This window comes from Pseudorca crassidens, chromosome 8 (genome assembly GCF_039906515.1).
Source record: "Pseudorca crassidens isolate mPseCra1 chromosome 8, mPseCra1.hap1, whole genome shotgun sequence".
NCBI lineage: Eukaryota > Metazoa > Chordata > Mammalia > Artiodactyla > Delphinidae > Pseudorca > Pseudorca crassidens.
Window position 1 is genome coordinate 63,367,734 of NC_090303.1, and position 19,456 is coordinate 63,387,189.

The 19,456-nt window shown below is 34.3% G+C and overlaps 1 protein-coding gene across 4 annotated transcripts in view; it reads right to left on the bottom strand.

The window, feature by feature from the left end:
* The window catches only part of NT5C3A (5'-nucleotidase, cytosolic IIIA), a 40,701-nt gene that overhangs the window by 7,204 nt on the left and 14,041 nt on the right, over positions 1–19,456 (bottom strand). Inside the window, exons 1-4 of one of the 4 annotated variants that reach the window (XM_067746687.1) lie at positions 12,433–12,511; positions 8,213–8,267; positions 2,043–2,141; positions 652–721 (exon numbers count right to left, since the gene is read on the bottom strand). In XM_067746687.1, the coding sequence (XP_067602788.1) occupies positions 652–721; positions 2,043–2,141; positions 8,213–8,248 (205 nt within the window). In that variant the 5' untranslated portion in view covers positions 8,249–8,267; positions 12,433–12,511. Of the gene's footprint in view, positions 1–651; positions 722–2,042; positions 2,142–8,212; positions 8,268–12,432; positions 12,512–19,456 lie in introns of those variants that run through there. The other 3 variants (XM_067746686.1, XM_067746688.1, XM_067746685.1) reach the window with 3 other exon arrangements.

Below are 19,456 nucleotides of genomic sequence, written 5' to 3' on the forward strand. Positions count from 1 at the left end.
TCTAAACCTTGGATCTAAAGCTTTTTTCCTACATTTGGGATTACTTGATTAGAAATTCTCCAGAGAGGAATTACTGGGCCAAAGGGTACAATTTTTAGTAGTTTTTAAAAATAAATTATCAATGATTTGTCAAATTACACATGTTCCAACAGTTAGTGAGAGGGCTTATATCAGGTTAAAGAGTATTATTTTAAAAACTCACTGCCAAGTTTGGAAACCAAAAAAGGTATATTATCCTAACAACAGATTTTAACTGGATATTTATTTAGTAACTCACTCTTTTACTTAGTTTATCAATGACACAAAAATTTAGTAACATTCCTAGAAAACACAAAGCATTTGATAAATCTGTTTCTTTAGGCTAATTCAAAGTTTAAATTCATTTAAATATTTCCTGAGTAGACCACATTTGGGAGAAAAATTTCAGAAGTCTTCATTCCTCTTGCAACCAAAACCATACAGGAAAACAGCCATTTACGTAACATGGGGAAATCAAATCCTAAAAATATAATAATAAAATAATAAGGCTCCCTCACTTTCAATGTCCATAAAGAAGAAAAAAACCCAAGCAATCTCATAGATAATACAGGTAGAAAAGGAATTTAAAATAATGATTAATTTCATAAATTTGATTATGAATGCCACACTTACTATGACATGATGGGCATCTTTTCCCTCTGTAGGAAAATCGACTCAGTGTCATATCAAAGTCTGTTATTATCTGTAAGAAAAGGGAAAAAGGCATTATGAAATTACAGCCACCAAGGCCAGACACTTAATGCACATTTCCTAGAGGCATAAGACTGTGTTCCATCCCTGCCCTCCACTGTAGGTTATTCGGTCTACACTGAGATTTCTAATGCAGTTCATATATCAAGTCCTGAGAATTTCCATAACTACAAGGTGAACCTTAAGTGCCCCAGCACTGTCGCCAAATAAAATCTGACTAATCGGTATAGGAATTTGCACTCACAGGTAATATGGTTACTATTCCTGACAGCAATAAAACATTGCACAATTTCAACCTACTTGGTCAATGTACAAAAATGCAGTGGAAGCAAACTATATGAAGCTTTTCATTATTGAAACTGTTACATTCTTGAGTTAACTTGTCTATTTAGGTAAACCCTACCAATGAATGAATGATACGTAGCAACAGTTTACCAACTCTTGAAACTTAGGAGACTGGGCTAAATATTTTTTCAGAAATGTTTAAAAAAAAGAGTAAGTTTTTACTGAATATCCAGACTGTTGATTTAATTTACACATAAAACATTCCTTTAAAAAAAAGGGAAAGAATTAAAAAAAAAGTTATCTATCTCCTAATAAAGTTACATTTTACTTTGAACTACTATGATTTATTTTATTTAAAAAATTTTTTTGGCTGCAGTGGGTCTTCGTTGCTGCACGCAGCCTTTCTCTAGTTGCGGCACACGGGCTACTCTTCATTGCGGTGCGCGGCCTCCTCATTGCGGTGACTTCTCTTGTTGTGTAGCATGGGTTCTAGGGCGTGCAGACTTGAGTAGTTGCGGTGCGCGGGCTCAGTAGTTGTGGCGCACGGGCTTAGCTGCTCTGCAGCATGTGGGATCTTCCCGGACCAGAGCTCAAACCTGTGTCCCCTGCATTGGCAGGCAGATTCTTAACCACGGTGCCACCAGGAAAGTCCTGAACTACTGTGATTAATTAAATTAAAAGAACAACTTGAAACTGTACACATTTTAAAGAATATTATATTATTAATATTAATATTTTACTTAAGATGGTTTAATACTTATGCATATCACTAGTTAGCTTAGCACTTAATATTAAAGAAAAGCTAAATTTATCTCAAGGCTACTAATTTTGTTTGTTTCCAGTGGGTCATTCTGAGTATTTTAGACCAATTCTAGATATATCTCTTAGATTTTACATTCCAAAAGGATGGGCGAAGCTTGCTATCGAAACTTTCTTTACTTAGATTGTAGCAACACATAGGATGAATGAGTCTGCTTGAACATGAAAAATAAAGGTTTAATACTTAAGGCTTCTTGATAATTATTCACCTGAAGTTTGGCAGCTCCTCCTTTGATAAGACCACAGATAATTTCTTCTACTCTTGTAGGATTCTTGATGCGAACTGAATTTTTCTGGAATTCTGGCATCTAAAAATCAAAGAAATTAATTAACTATTTTTAATTCCTTTTTCCCCAGGTTCCTTTGATACTAAGCAGAATAATATAAAAAGCTTATATTCTTTAAAGATGTAAAAATGTTGGGGCATTATTTTTAAAAAAGCAAACCACCATATCAAGTTGCCACTTATACAAAAAATTTTAAAGCACATCAGTAGTTTCCATCTAGAAGATTAAGGCAAAACTACATTTGTAATACATTATCAGAAAATGCAATTTTTCTAATTATAAAAGTCATGCATGTTTACCACAGAAAAAAACCAAAATATAAAGAAATAAAAATTGCCTGTAATTCTACTGCCCAAGGATAAACAAGTAAACATTTAAATCAATTTTCCATTATTTTCATTTTTATGATTGCAATCATGCATGTATATGCACATAATTTATCTCATTCTCATTACACACTTTTGCACCTGGCTTTTTTTTTTTTTAAGTAAATACCTTAGTTCTAACAGTACTTTTTTTAAAAAAAATATTTTATTTATTTTTGGCTGTGTTCGGTCTTCATTGCTGTGCGCGGGCTTTCTCTAGTTGAGGTGAGCAGGGGCTACTCATCAATGCGGTGCACGGGCTTCTCATTGCAGTGGCTTCTCTTGTTCTGGAGCACGGGCTCTAGGCACGCAGGCTTCAGTAGTTGTGGCACGTGGGCTCAGTAGTTGTGGCTTGTGGGCTCTAGAGCGCAGGCTCAGTAGTTGTGGCACATGGGTTTAGTTTGCTCCACAGCATGTGGGAATCTCCCTGGACCAGGGCTTGAACCCGTGTCCCCTGCACTGGCAGGCGGATTCTTAACGACTGCACCACCAGGGAAGTCCTTGCATATGGCTTTTTGAAATTAATATTAATGTATTTAATTTGAAAAGTTGCTTCAAGATCTTTGCTTCTTTACTGTACTATATCCCCCCAAACTTCATTGTTCTTGGCATCAATTTTACAATGGACTTATTTCAAGTTAAGACCCTACTAGGTATTAGACCACCTGGGCTTAGAAGCTGCCACTAGGCTGGTTTATGCAGGCTTTAGTTTTGCTCAACAATTTAATGTTATATAAATATTGTTTCTCTTTTCTACTATATCACAGATATAATGAAATTGATCAGAGTTTGATCAGAGTAAAATCAGCACCAGCACAGTGCTCTTACAGCTGTACAAGAAGACTGGGGGAAGGAAACTATGAATCATTTAATAGTCAGCTCACAGTATAAAACGAAAGTGAACCTCAAATCAAGATTCTATAGTGGTTTGTATCAGATAATATTTATTTACTTTATATCCTATTATTATGGGTGTGTTATCACCAATATTAACATATTTCATGTGTGTTATGGACACAGTTATGAAAAATTCCCCAGACCTTGTATCTCTGCTACAAGAGAGTCTGATCAGTTAAGTCTATTAGGTCCCATGTTGTCGTTACATAATGGACAAAATTGGAAAATCAGAAAAAAAGCTAAAATGTTTTCCTAAGACTGGAGGATGAATACAGAGAGTACAGGAAAGAGAAGTGGGAACATTAAATTTTTCTTCATGAATGAAAGACCTGGACTTATAATACACTTAATTTTAAAAAGCCGTATTTAAATAGGATAGGATAACCTGCAATGCAATTAACCTTCACACAGTGATCTTTTTAATTTAAAAGGACTTTAAAGGGTTTCAAAAGAATAAAGAAGGTTATTTAAATCATCTAAATACATCACTATTTTATTTTGATTTTTTAATAGATGAGAAAAACCAATAGGCATTTGTCCCTACATTCCTTTTTTTCATTCACTAATATCCATTCACTTGTTTTATAAATACTTACCATGTGTCTACTTTGTGTCAGACAGGAGAAGCTAGAGATATGATGACATGATGCTTATACCGTTTTCTTGTTGAGTTTTAGGAATCACTGCTGTTTTGGAATATCACTTTTGTTGTTCCCTTACAAATACGTTAGCTAGTAAATGATCCCCTGACTAAAGTCTGCTCTTACTTCTGCCTTAACTGGCAGATGCATAACAACCAGCATATGCTTGATTCGATAACTAACCCGTTGATGAAAGCAATAGAGGGTATATGTCACCTACTGTATTTTCGCCAAGAAAATTAGACATTTTGTTTCAGTGTGATACTGAGGAAGATGTCCTGCCTCAAGCAAGTTACATATTACATTTAATTTTTTTTTTTTTTTTTTTTTTGCGGTACGCGGGCCTCTCACTGTTGTGGCCTCTCCCGTTGCGGAGCACAGGCTCCAGATGCGCAGGCTCAGCGGCCATGGCTCATGGGCCCAGCTGCTCCGCAGCATGTGGGATCTTCCCGGACCGGGACACGAACCCGCGTCCGCTGCATCGGCAGGTGGACTCTCAACCATTGCGCCACCAGGGAAGCCCCAATACATTTAATTTTAAAAAGCCATGTTTAAACAGGACTTCAAAGTAGGCTGGTTTCTGCTAGGCTAAACAACTATTAGATTGGTTTATTTGACAGTGAAAATAAAGAGAACCAGTGGCTAGAGGCATTCATATTCCTGCTTCTGCACAAAATATAACCATTCATTTTCAGATAAATGAGTAGCGAATACTCAAACAGTACTAGGGTGAAATACCAGTGATTAAAACAGATGGAAGGGCAGCTACTTTCTCCAGAGAACACGACAGGATGGAGGACACCGGCGTAAGAAATAAAAAAATTATAATTATACTTGCCTTGGACTATATGGTAATACACCACACACACCCCTTTCCACAGTACACATACAATATTACTAAAGTATATGATAAATACTTCTCAGGAACTTGAGATATTGGACATTTTACTCAAATATTTTAGAATACAGCCTAGGAAATACAATTTAATATATGAAATTTGTCAATGAATATCAGAACATTATGAAGCACACTACAGGAGTATGCATTTCATCATATGTCACATACTTTTGTTACCTCCTCAAGTCCCTTCCTCATATTCCTCTTGGACAAAATACACCTTCCTCTTTGGTGGTACATAAAATAATGATACTTGAAATTTGAAGGGCAAGTTATTTTAAATTTTTTGAAAACTTTCCAATTTGATAATACAATTTTATGAAAAATAAGGGGCTAAAAATTTCCATCATTTGTGAGCAAAAGAAAACAAATTCATTTTCTAAGGCTATAATATAAAATGTTAGGGAGGGAGCGAAGCTTTCCTGACAAGAATCAGGGTATTCTGGTTGACTGGAGCCTAATCTGAAGCAATGCTAAAGATATCTACGGAAAACCCAAAATATACTTATTCTGGCTGATCTTTAATATATCGTATTTGTACAGATGAAATGAATTCCTAATTATTAGTCTATTTACATATTCAGAATGCATGATTTCTAAAGAAATTGATTGCAAAGTTATATAGTTTTGTTCACAACCCTATAGCAATATTACAGTGTTTGATATTATCTTATGGATACACTGAGATGATATAAATGAATATCTGCACAGTAGTCACAAAACTGTCCTAAGGATGTCTACCTGTAATTTTCCTAAACACGGCCACATCAAAATTAGTTTGAATTACTTAAGAATCTTTGTCTGAAGCTCTCAGGGAAGATATTTTTTCTTTGTTTTCCAATGTTCAGATATGGTACAAGCGAAAGTCTTCATTACTGGTACAAAGGAGTGGGCATTACAATTTTTATGTGATGACATAAAAAGTATAGATTTTTAAAACCACCTATTCAGACTGGTACATTTACTCACTCACATACCTGGATGATTCTATGATTTACTTTGAAGATTATGCACTGCTAAATTTTATCGATAGCTGTCTCTCCTGCCTACCACATATCTGGCCTGTCTCCACATTAAGGGAGTGTAGGCCAAATTCTTTCCTTCATTTACCATATAGTCTTTAACTGTAAGGCATTCTGTTAAGCAGCTCTGTAAAAGATACAGAAGTTTTAGTAAGATATACATCTTATACTCAAATGCATGTTCTCTAACATGGATTATAATACAGGAACCCAAATAACTAATACATTGCCAAGATGTCCAAGTACAATATCAGAGAAACAGAAGAAATTGAGATTACTTCTGCTGGGGTCAAAGGAGGGAGGGCCGATGGAGCTAGGATTTCAGAGTGAAGCAGGATTTGGGTATGCTGAGACTGGGGAGGGGTCAAAGTACAGGGTCTAATGTGGGAAAAAGATAAATAGCTCTGTTTTTCTAGAACTTAAGTGTACATGGAGAAGAGTGTGAGTGTGTGTAAAGTCTGGAAGGAGAGATTTGGACTCAGATCATGAGAAGTTAAGAATAACATCCTAAGGAGATATCAACTTAAAAGATGTATCAATGTTTTTAGAAAAGCAAACCCAAGGTAAAAATTGTGTAAATTCACGCAATGACAGTAAAAAGTATTTAAAAAGTATTTAAAAAGTATTTAAGTGTATATCATCTTTTGGCTTGTTTTCCTTCAATAGTGTTATTGGTTAACTACATTGCTACTTGCTTCTAAACGAGACACATGTTAGAAGGTTCTAGGATCCAGGTAACAACAAATTATATGGTAAGACTTTCCTATGTCTCTTGTATTCATTTTGGTTAAAAAAAGAAAATCAACTCAAGAAAGAAAATGAGTTTAGAATGATTTAAGTCAGTGATGTTCATGCTCAGTACCAATGAATCAAATGTCAATCATGCAATGGATGCAAAGATCATGTCCAAGTATTAGGCTGAACCATACAAAACTGCCAATATTGGACTATATTTGATGTATTAAAAAAATCAGCAATTTCATATGCTTTGTCCTAACAGCTCTAAGTATACTGATGACAAGCTTAATCAGCACTTTGAGTCAACTTTAACCTCCCATCACATATTGGATGAGGAAAGTTAAATGAGAGATTTACTAATTGTGACACAAAGCTGTTTGCATGCTAAGTTCTGGTTTATAGGCTCAAACCAGAAAAAGAAAACTAGAAAGAAAAAGGATGAAAAAATAGAGAAGAGGAAGAACAACAAAAAGGACAGAAAGAGAAAATACGAAAGAGATCATGGGGCAGTTGTCCTCTTTAAAAGACGGAAACTGTGATTTAAAAAATTTTTATGAATAAGGAGGATGGACATAATTTTCCCCACAAATACAAATAAATGCTACTTACAGAGCTAAAACACTAACATAATATAGGAGATTCACATTCACTGAGTGCTTACTATGTGCTATGAGGTACTTTATATATACTTTTTCATTAAATATGTATAAGAACATTTCAATTATAAGATGAATAAGGTCTGAGGATATAATGTATAACATGGTGATCATAATGTTTAACACTATCACAAAATTGAAATTTACTAAGAGAGTAGAACTCAAATGTTCTCAAAAAAAAAAAAAGGTAAATTTGTGAGGTCATGGATGTGTTAACTAGATTGGGTAAACTTTCACAATGTACATGCATATCAAATCATCACACTGTACACTTTAAATATCTTGTAATTTTATTTGTCAATTATATCTTAAAAAAGCTGGGAAAAGATATGAATGAAAACAACACAAGGTTGGTGCTTTCACACCCATTTCTTAAAGGTGAGATGGTTGCCTTCATTCAAGGGTATCACAGCTATCAAGGACTGAGTTAAGATCTGAAGCCAGTTCTGATGCCAAAGCCTATATTTTCCCTACTTCATCCTAATTTCTATAATGCAATGAAAGCTACTCCTGTTCAAGAAGTTTTTAAAAATTCTTAAATGCTGGTCATTTTAATTCAGAGGCCTAAGAGAAAAGATCTCATGTTGTATGATTTAAGTGTGCTGTTGCTGAGCAAGGAAAATTTAGCACAAAAAGGAACGGGGTAATCATTTTATATGCCGAGAAACACTTTAATGCACATTATATTTCAAGCAAAAAGAATTCCAAAGAAATTCAATTCAACAAACATTCGAAGTTCTACTGTGTGTCTAACGTTGGGAAGAAAGATCTGTATACAGTTACAGTCCCATAATTAATTATCTGGTTAGAGACAGAGGTAAAAGTGGTGAAGATTCACCATTAATAAATGGAACTGGAAATATTCAAATACCCACCATTTTCACATGTACAGCAGAATCTTGATTAGGCATTTCTCGGTTATCCAATCTTCTGGATTTTCCCAGGTGATGTCACAGTGAAAGAGAGAGAAAAAAAGTACAAGTGACATACATACATTTTAGTCTCTTCCTTTATGTTAATGACATACCCGGAAGGTGCTTTTGGTTTGACTGAAATACCGAGTTACTGAAGGCATTTTTTTTTTTTTTTTCTTTCCTAAGAAGCTCAGCAAAGATTTTACTCTATCTCACAAAGTTTTGGGTTAAAATTGTGTATGGAGAAGTTGCAGCTCTCCTATAAGAATTTATATGGTGTTAATAAGATTTGAATAGAATTAAAGTGAAGTGTATATTTGCAAGAAAATGCTTTATTGCAAGAACACTTTATCAACATCTCTACATGTAAGGGTGAAGTTTGTGGGAAAACTATGCATTATTATTACTGAATAAGAATGTAAGGAGAAGCATAATCCACACAAGTCAAATTTATTCTTCAATTTTCTCATTTTAAAATCTTTAATTTTGTGAAATGATGTGACTAAGATCTGACTTGTGTTTGAATCTAGCATAGTGTCTGGCACGAAATAGGTATGTAATTGAATGATCATTTAAGGGTTTTGGGTGAAATTTATATGCATCTATTTGTTAAACCAAAAGTTTTAAAAATACCCTATCATTATACTAAGTTTCATTTTTGCAGTATAAATCTTAGGGGAAATTATTTATTTTTGTTCCTCAATGACTTGACTTTTTTTTTTTTTTTTTTGCGGTACGCGGGCCTCTCCCTGTTGTGGCCTCTCCCGTTGCAGAGCACAGGCTCCGGACGCGCAGGTTCAGCGGCCATGGCTCACGGGCCTAGCCGCTCCGCGGCATGTGGGATCTTCCCGGACTAGGGCACGAACCCGTGTCCCCTGCATCGGCAGGCGGACTCTCAACCACTGCGCCACCAGGGAAGCCCAATGACTTTACTTTTACTTTATTCCAGGCAAGCAAAATTTTATAATAAAAGCACTGTTTAAAAAGGGTAAGTTAGTTGAGAGGGAAAAACTGACTTTTTCTTAAACTCTAGTAATAGAAGTTGAACATTAGATCCGTGTTCTTTATAATTAAAATGTGTGTAGCAGACATAAAAAAAATTTCTCAAATTCTAAAATCCATCCCCCCTTCCACTTAAATTACATATATAAAATTGGGAAATATCTTACTTAAAAAAGTATTTCCCACCCCTCTCAGAAAGGCTGTTAGTTAAGTTGATGATCTTATAACTGATGGTATCTTAGATTTGAATAAACAGTATATCCAAATAGTAAGATACCTCCATTTTTTCACATCTGAAAAATACTGTCATCAAAACTGCCTGGCAAGTCTGTTTCTTCATTTATAGAATCCAAAGAGTAAAATATTAAATGCTTATGGCTTTTCTTCAATATTTAATATCTGAAAAGGATTTCTAGATTTCTCAGAAGGCACTATTTAAATAAAACCATTTTATTAGCTTGAAAAAAAGGAAGGAGGATGTGAAAAAGTACAGTGGAGTTTACAAAAATATCACATACTCTGAAACACTTGAAAAGCTCGAAGGAAAACAATTCAAGTAGTGAAGAATACGTTTTAATATCTGGGAATCTAAAGTCTTTTGTTACACATAGCCAAGTAGCCCAATTCCTCTCCACTCTCTGCCCCCAAGTATGGCTCTTTGTGGAGCATTCATTCATGTTTAGTAGAAAAGGAAAGAAGAAGGAAAAAAAAAAAAAGCCAGTGTTAGTAGGTAAAGGAGTTAATCATCTTTCTCATGGTCTCTTCATTATTTTATTTATACAAAAGAAAACAAAGAGTGATCAGAAATCTGCTAATGGCCAACTTTAGGACGTTATTTTTAATAAGTAAACCTAATAGTTTACTAGATACTCTGCAAATTTCAATGACGATATTTCATTCTTCCTAATCCTCACTGGCAATCTGACCAGAATTTATCCTTACTCAAAGATAATCTCACATGAAGTGACACTGCAGTCCTAATAGAAAAATCACTATCATTATAGAAGTGTAAAGACTAAGGTATAAATGTCAGCATTCTGGCGCTATTCTAAGGAAGACACTGAAAATTAGGGCAGGATATCTTTAAACCAATAGGCTTGTAAACCTATACTTGGTATATAAACTTCTGGCTTACTTTGCCAGCAGTCATCTGTTGCAGATGCTTCAAGAGAAAAGCTGCTGAAAAAAACACATCAAGTGTAGAAGACATGTTCAAAAATAGAAAATATTACCCTTGAACTATGAACTCTCTACTAAGAAAGTTCTGAAGTTTTAAGTATTTGGAACCTTTATATGTGGACTGGAAAATGTGGAAACTGGAAAATAATTACTTTGTGTTCTTTCACTGTGAGGTTAAGGTCTCTACTGTAACAGTGTTCATTACAAGGAACATGTAGGACCAAGCTAAAGACGGAAGCAAGAGGTAAGAACTTCACTTGCATAGCACAAACTTGATAACTGATTTTAGCTATCGTGGTATTTCATTGAGATGATTCTCTTTACACCTTGAAGTTATTTACAAATCAAAATGACTGAAAATTTCTATATCTATATGAAAAAAATTTACTTGCCTTTATACAAGTTTTAAAGTATCTATTTGAATGCAAATTGAATACTTTTAAAGGCCCACTTGACTGTCTTATGGGAAAGTGAAAAAAGATTAAATTCATTGATATTCTTAGCTTAAAAAGTTGTGATTCTGCTTTAAGCTTGATACTTTTAGAAACATTTAAATTACACAATAAATTAAGGCAATTTTGAATGGTAAACTGTATACTACTTACATAAGAAAAGGTATGCATTACTACAGTATGGACAGTGTATCAGCAACAGTCCTAAATATCTTACTGCACATCTTCAGCAACATATATTACTTGTCCTAAGCTTGGGTTTTTCATAATGACACTTTTTTAGGGTGATTAGCACATGGAAAATCAAACTATAAGTTCCTCATTTGTATAACATTATAAAATCAATTTCTTGGGGGCATTTAAAGAATTCTCCCTAAATAGATTTTCAAGGCAGCAGTGAAAAAAAAATACACAAACTGGAAAATGAAACTTTCTCTTGATACAGAGAGAAAACAAAAATGAAACTGAATAGCAAAAGGTGAGGTGGTAAGAGAAGGTGGTAGAAGAAAAGAAAATAGATTTCAAAGGCCAGTTATTTAAAAATTGGCAATTTATACCAATTTTCTTAAATAGTAAAATGTGGCTTCTCAGTCAGAATTTTGTAGATACTTATGAAAATACACAATTTCAAAGCTTAGAATTTATTCATCTATCCTCCCCATCTCCACTAACCTAATAGCTAATAGTGTTTTTCAAGGTGAGTAAACCAAGGCACATAGAAAGTAGGTAATTTATACTGATCACCCTTAGAGTACTCTGAGTTCCTCTGTCCTTGAATATGTCCTAGAACAGCACAGGTAGTAAGCAGCATCCCAAGATGCAGGGCTTGGATATAGGCTGCCAATAAAAACCAAGTAAACTACTTTACGAAATGGTCTGCTGCATTAGCTAACTATAAAAAATAAAGTAAATTCAAGTATTTAAATCTAAGTTAACTACAACATTCTAGGCTATTATGGTGATATATATGTTTGAATCTTAATTTTCAATACACAATGTGTTATAATCCTTACAGACAGTAATCCAGCTTTTATTAATTTATAAAACATACCAGTATAAACGCATTCCAAGATATCCTGGATAAGGCTTATGGGCACAAAATAAAAATTAATTATCTTTATTATTAGCCATAATAAATAGTTCCTAACCCTAGCTACACAAAGCATGTGGCTATCAGCAAAACTGAGTCACACAACAACTAATGAACAACAAAATTGGATCTTTTTTCCCCTTGAAAAGAGATTTCTGAGGGTACTTTGCTTTTCTTTAACATCTATGTGTGAAACAATAAGCTCTTTTTTTAAACAATAAGCTCTTAAAATTAGATCCTACAAATTATAATTTCTGAGACTCAAGACACTGCAAAGTTTTACATATTCATATCTTTGCAAACTATAAAGAAGTTTTACATTATACAGGATCATTCTGTTTTTATTTCCTTAATTTGGATGCTTAAATGCTTAAAATTTCAAAAGATACAGAATCAAATAAGAATCAGATAAAGTTAAACAAGAGAAACTCATTTTTACACGAACTGTACACACTTACCCTGAAGGTAACCAGACAAGCTACCGCAGCAAAAGAAAATTCTTCCTGTCTGAGGAGTACTAATATAGAACAAGGTGCAGCTGAGGGCGTTTCCAAAAGCCTTGGCTAATAAGCTCTATGCAAAAACAGTCTTGTGACGCATCACTACACAGTGCTTTATTATGCTCTGGGTGACAGGCTTGCTAGCTCTGAGTTAGTCACCAGTCAGTCTACAGAACATGATCAAATAAAATAATGTGGCAGTTAAGAGAACGTAAATCTGTACTAGTAGAGCACTGCCAACTTGCTCTGCAAAGAAAAAAGGAACCTCAACAGTAACACTTTGAAACACTCTCTTCCTCATGTGTTTTTTGGCTATCAGCGTACTTGTAGTATGTGTACTTTTCTGTATGAATATTATATTTCAATACAAAGTGAAAAAGAGTAGGTCGTGGTTGCCAGGGGCTGGAGGAGGGGAGAGCGGGGAGCTATTGCTCAACGTGTACAGAGTTTCAGTCTGGAAGATAAAAAGAGTTCTGGAGATGGATGGTGGTGGTGGTTTCACAACTATGTCAATGTACTTAATGCCATCGAACTGTACACTCAAAAACAGTTAAAGCGTTAAACTTTGTTATGTATGTTTCACAGTTTTAAAAAGATTAGTTCATTTAAGACATGTGAAAAAAACATGATGCATAAAAGTGTGGTCAGTAAGATGTTAACAGTCTTTATTGCAGGGCAGTGGGATTTAAAGTGACTTTTATGTTTTTCTTCATATTTTCCTACACTGTAAATTTCAACAAGACCATGCATAGATCTACTAAAAAGTCTGAACACAATGAAAACTAATTTTTATGGTTAAAAAAATTGAAAACAGTTCCCTTCCTGCTGGAAATGAAAGCAAACTGTTGTGAAGAAAAATATTTTTAACCTTTAAAGAAAAATCAGTCTTGTTTTCAACCTGAGTAGTAGGATTAAATATGCTAATACCATGTGGCAGGTCCTGATACATAAGTTATGCTACGGGCTCTGGGAAGCTTTATCATGTTTATCATGTTTATACGTGTTTCTAAAATTGGCTATGCTACACTTACGTAAATAAATTTTTATATCAGCCTTCTCTCTTCTACGCTCAAGAGAAATCAAACCCACAAAACATTTCAGCAATCAAACTTTGTGAAGTGGCATTCTCTATTACAAACAACACAAAAAATTTTTAAATAGCTTTTAAAAAAGGCCACTAACAAATTAACCAAACTTGGTATCCTACCAAATGTTAAAAATTGGCATTGCTATCTTAATAAGATGAGAAGATTGCCAACATAACATTTCTCTTAGAGGAAAATCTTTTATATTCTAGTAATGGAGGCTCAAGGGCAACCAGGTGATCCATTCTGAAAACACCTCTGTATTATGCATGAATGTGACGACTTAACTGTCCTTTAATATATTAATATGGTTAGCAATGATAAGAATTTTAAAGATATCTCTTTGAAACATGACTCCAGATAAATCATCTTCAACAAAAACAACAAAGAATGCTGGAGTTAGAGTTCCATAACCTTTTTGGAGGGGTATTTAGAAATACTATTAAAAGCTTTAGAAATATACATTCTCTTTGGCATACCAATTTTATGTCCTAAGGAAATAAGACAGTACACAAAGATTTAGTTGCAAGGGTGTATATTGCAGGGTTGCTTTATAATACTGGGAAACTGTAAACAGCCTAAATGCCCAGTATCTAAATGTTTATTAATACTGGAGAGGTGACTAAATTGGGGTAAACACATAAAAAATTATACAGTTCTCAAACATGATTATTCTAAATAGCTAAAATTTATTGTATGCTTACTGTGTGCCAGATACTTTTAAGCACTTGACATACCTCATCTCATCTCATCTTCATAACCCTAGAAGGTTTGTGCTGTTATTATCCTCATTTTAAAGGTGAATAAATTAAGGCTTGTAGCTGGCAAGTGGCAGAAATGGATTCAAATTCAGGTCTCTGTGACTTCAGAATCCATGCCTATAAATCACTATACAGGGCTTCCCTGGTGGCGCAGTGGTTGAGAGTCTGCCTGCTGATGCAGGGGACGTGGGTTAGTGCCCCGGTCTGGGAAGATCCCACATGCCGTGGAGCGGCTGGGCCCGTGAGCCATGGCCACTGGGCCTGCGCGTCTGGAGCCTGTGCTCCGCAGCGGGAGAGGCCACAACAGTGAGAGGCCCGCATACCGCAAAAAAAAAAAAAAAGCACTATACAGTACTGCTCTGTGAGATTAATATTTACATATATACTGAGACATACATGATCTCCTATTGAGTGAAAAGAGTTATGAGAGTATCTATAGCAAGAGTCCAATTTTGGGGGAGAAATCTTTATATAAGCACAGGAAAGTCTAAAGTAGAATACATAAGACAGTGTCAGTAATGGGATTAAGGGGCCACTTTTATTATCTGAGCTTCATAAAATAAATGAGTTCCTTGGGGAAAAAAATGGCTTGTTAAAAATCATATAGTAGTAGAACCGATCATGTCCATAATCGGAAAAGAAAGTTTAAAAAAAAAATCAGAACCAGTCAACATCATACGGATGGATTATTTTAAACAATATTTCTAAAGTAGAGACAGAAGCAAGGAATTCAGCCAGTTTACCCTAAAAACAAAACAAAATACTTTACAGCATGAAAACCAAGATGGCTAGTTTCTTATCAAGAGGGATGTTTTGGTCTCTAAGGGATAGATGACTTTGGCTTTGATAGTGCTCTGTCCAGCTACTCTAAGGAGAGTGGAGAAGAGAGGAAATGTGAGCATTGTTTCCTGACCACATATAGGGGACTTCTTCGGCCTTTCAATTCCATCTAGTAGGTGGGTATACGTGGTGGGGGTGGGATTGTGTGTCTCGTGGGGTGTCCCTCTATGTCTAAAAAACCGCGCATACCTTAATTTAAAAATAATGTATTACTAAAAAGTGCTAATGATCACCTGAGCCTCCAGCAAGTCAAAATCTTTTTGCAATAGTAACATTAAAGAACACTGATTACAGACCACCATAACAAATATGATAGCAATGAAAAAGTTTGAACTATTGCGGGAATTACCAAAATGTGACAAAGAGACATGAAGTGAGCAAATGCTGTAGGAAAAATGGTCCCGATAGACTTGCTTGATGCATGTTTGCCACAAACCTTCGATTTGTAAAAAAATGCAATATCTGCAAAGTGCAATAAAACGAGGTATGCCTGTGTAATCTAATCAGTAAAACCTTAAGAGAAAGATAATACTTCCCCCTTCATTATAGGTAAGGAATCTAATGTCTGGGAGAAGTCACTTGTTACTTACATACATGAGCTGGAAGACTTTTTTTCTTACTTGATCAGCAATATTATAAATATAACACTTACATGAGAGGGCTAAAGATGTATATAAGAGTAATGTTTTGAAACTGTGCCATAGAAAAGGAACAAGGACACAAGTACTGAATGAAAGAAAATGAATTTTGTTTCAAATAGCTCTAGGGTCCTCTTTTTTTTTTTTTGAGAGGAGACATAAAGGATCCAGGAATAAAAGAAGTCATAAAGGCAGTCTCTTTAGCAGCACAGTGGACTTTCATCTCTGGACACAATGACTGGGCCTTGTTGCCTTGGAGTTTCTTTATTTACTGTCATAGAAACAAAAATTACTCATATCACTCCTGATGCAAACTCTAAACCTGAAATTGATATGCCAAGAGCAAAGAATCATACAGGACTCAAATATTTGGCAGATTTTTCTCCCCTTATAACACTGAAACTGCCTGTCTTTATCAACGGAGAAAGGGATACTCATTTGTACTTCAGAGTAACTTGTTAAAACTTTTAGATACCGTCAATTTTCAATTAACTTGAAAAGCTAAAAATGATCACTTCATATTTTGCCATCAAAAAAGTTTCTCAAAATTTTGAAATAATGAAAAAACAAAAAAGTCCACAGAAAATCTATCAGTTTAAATCTTAATAACTTATTAATTGATTTTGCCTTTAATCTTTGGGCAGGGAGTAAAGGGAATAAAGGTATTATATTAATTGTTATATATGAAAAAAATCATTTCATAATCCCACATAACACCTGTGGTATGTAGTTATTTCTCAATAATCCAATCTATGACTTAACTACTAACTCACAGTTAATTTACCATAATCCAATTACCATTTCTCTGTGGAATGTATTTTTAAACTTCATTCTGAACTTGCTTGACACTCTAGGAAGTTATTCCAAACCAAACAATAAAGTCATAAAAGGAAGACAATTCAGTAGGAGGTGAGATGTAATACTCTCTATAAGGACTCTTGCCAAATTTGTTCCTGCTAATTGTTGCACGATGTAAATAGAAAGACCATTTTTTTAATCATACAAAACACCTGTCTAGGCATTTGATTTCTCTCAAAACTTCTCGGAAAAAGACAACAGTCAACTAACTTTAAAAGTGTGACTGTTCAAAATAAAATTGAAACAAGGTGATATAAATGTTTATATGAATACGGTTTAAAATGTTTAAGGAGCAAAAACAGAGATGAAAACAATTAATTATTATATGTTGGGGAAATGAACAGCAAGTAAAGATTTTCTCATAAGTTTTTCTCTCATTTAAAATAATTCCAAAGACTTATCCTATTAGGTGACTGTTAGCAAAGTTGATTGCTGCATTTATGAATTTACACACATATATATAAACTGAGGAAAACCTATGGTTCTAATCTCAATACATTTCTTAAAAACTCTATGCAGGGCTTCCCTGGTGGTGCAGTGGTTAGGAATCTGCCTGCCAATGCAAGGGACACAGGTTCAAGCCCTGGTCTGGGAGGATCCCGCATGCCTTGGAGCAACTAAGCCCACATGCCACAACCGCTGAGCCTGTGCTCTAGAGCCGGAGCTCTGCAACGAGAGAGGCCACAGCAGTGGAAGGCCCATGGGCACTGCAACAAAGAGTAGTCCCTGCTTGCCCAAAGACCCAATGCAGCCAAAAATAAATAAAATAAATGTATATATTTAAAAAAATACATCTTTGTTGATATGTATACATTAAAAAAAACTCTATGCAAAAATCTAGGATTGAATAACTTAATTTTCAGAAACTCAAATGAAGTTCTTGAACACAGTCTATATCTTTTTACTTTCTTATTTAAAAAGTAATAAATTCTGTAAACTCCTTTAGAGGAAATGACATTTGTGTTGCAATAAGTTGGTCAAGTTCAAGAAAATCCGATGTAAGACAGTACCATAAATGAAGGAAGTCTTTCCTAACTCTCAAATGTACTATGTTCTGATCTTTCAAGATGCTTAGCACTGAAATTATTGTTCCTGTTTTATTATATCTGGATTTCTGTGCCTGAAATGCAACAAGAAGAAAAACTTTTGTTTTAATTCTGGACTCCTTCCACATCATAAAGTTGGCATTCTATATGTTGAAAAGAAACAGTATTGTTTAGGATTGCTATTTTGATATGGGTTATAATAAAAATGGTAAAAAAGTTTTATGTTATTAGTGGCTTTTATTATTGATGTATTATATCCAGTATATCTAAAAGGAGAGTACAAAGAGAACGTACTATCCCTTCTTCTTGCTATGCTAAATAAACTCATTTAAAAAGTAATAAGGTAAGAAAACAATGAAGAAAATTACTGAGATTCAAGTTCATAAACTAATAACTTGTAGCAAAGAATTATTTGAAATTATATGGATGATATCAGCGGTTGATAACTTGAGTTTTTAAAGTATATAAGTAGAAGAAAACACAAAATATAACCCTTTCAAAACCTCTCTGAATATTAATAAACTCAACATAGTAAACCAAAGTAATTAATTTAATCTTAGAAAAGTTTTGATAACATATAGTACATTCCATAATGGAATGTGTGACACAGAAACCAAATTTATGGTTACCAAAGGGGAAAGGGCTTGGGGGGGAGGAGTAAATTAGAAGTTTGGGATCAGCAAACTACTACATATAAAATAAACGAGGTCCTACTGTATAGCACAGGGAACTATATTCAATATCTTGTAATAAACTATAATGGAAAAGAATCTGAAAAAGAATATCTTTATCTATCTATCTATCCATAAATAAATATATCTGAATCACTGTGCTGTACACAAGAAACTAACACAACATTGTAAATCAATTATACTTCAATAAACCAAACCAAAACCAACAATGGAATGTGTGCTCATTAGAACAGAACTCATAAAAATAAGTTTATTAGAAAATGACCTTCAAAAAGCTTTGTGGTCAGGTTTTATACTTGTGAGCTCTTTCAAACTTTAACAGCTCCCATGCTAGATAAACTATAACACATAAAAAGAAGTTAACTACCCAATGCCATTTATGAACTAACTAGTACAAAACCCTGAAACAAATGTCTCTCAAAAAGAGACAAAAAGAGAAAAGATACCTAATTTCACTTATGAATACACATAACAAAAGTTTTAAATAATAAACCAGTGACAGGGTGGGATAGGAAGGGTGGGAGGGAGATGCAAGAGGGAGGAGATATGGGGATATATGTATATGTATAGCTGATCCACTTTGTTATAAAGCAGAAAAAAGCAACAACAACCCAGTAACAAACTAAATTCAATAGTATAATAATCATCTGACATGACTGAATCAAATATATTCCAAAGATCAAGTAATAGTTATCAAAGAGAAATGATAGGATCACAGGTGATTGTATTTTCTTCTTCATACTCTTTGGTACTTTCTCAATTTTCTATAATGAATAATATCTTATACCTAGAAGAAAACAAAGATTATTTTTTAAAAGTTACATGTCCCAAAATAAAAGAAAGTGAAAGTGTGTATAATGCTACTACATCTTTAGAAGAAATGAACATGGCATATATTAAGTAATATTTATGAAGGTAAAATGAAAATTATCTATTGGAGCAAAATCATAATGCCTTCCTATTTTTTTCTGTAGTTAGCCTTCCTCATTCTATGGCTGGGAGGGTAAACTAGTGAGTAAGTTATACAAACTATTTAATGCTATATTCTCCTCCTACTCCGGC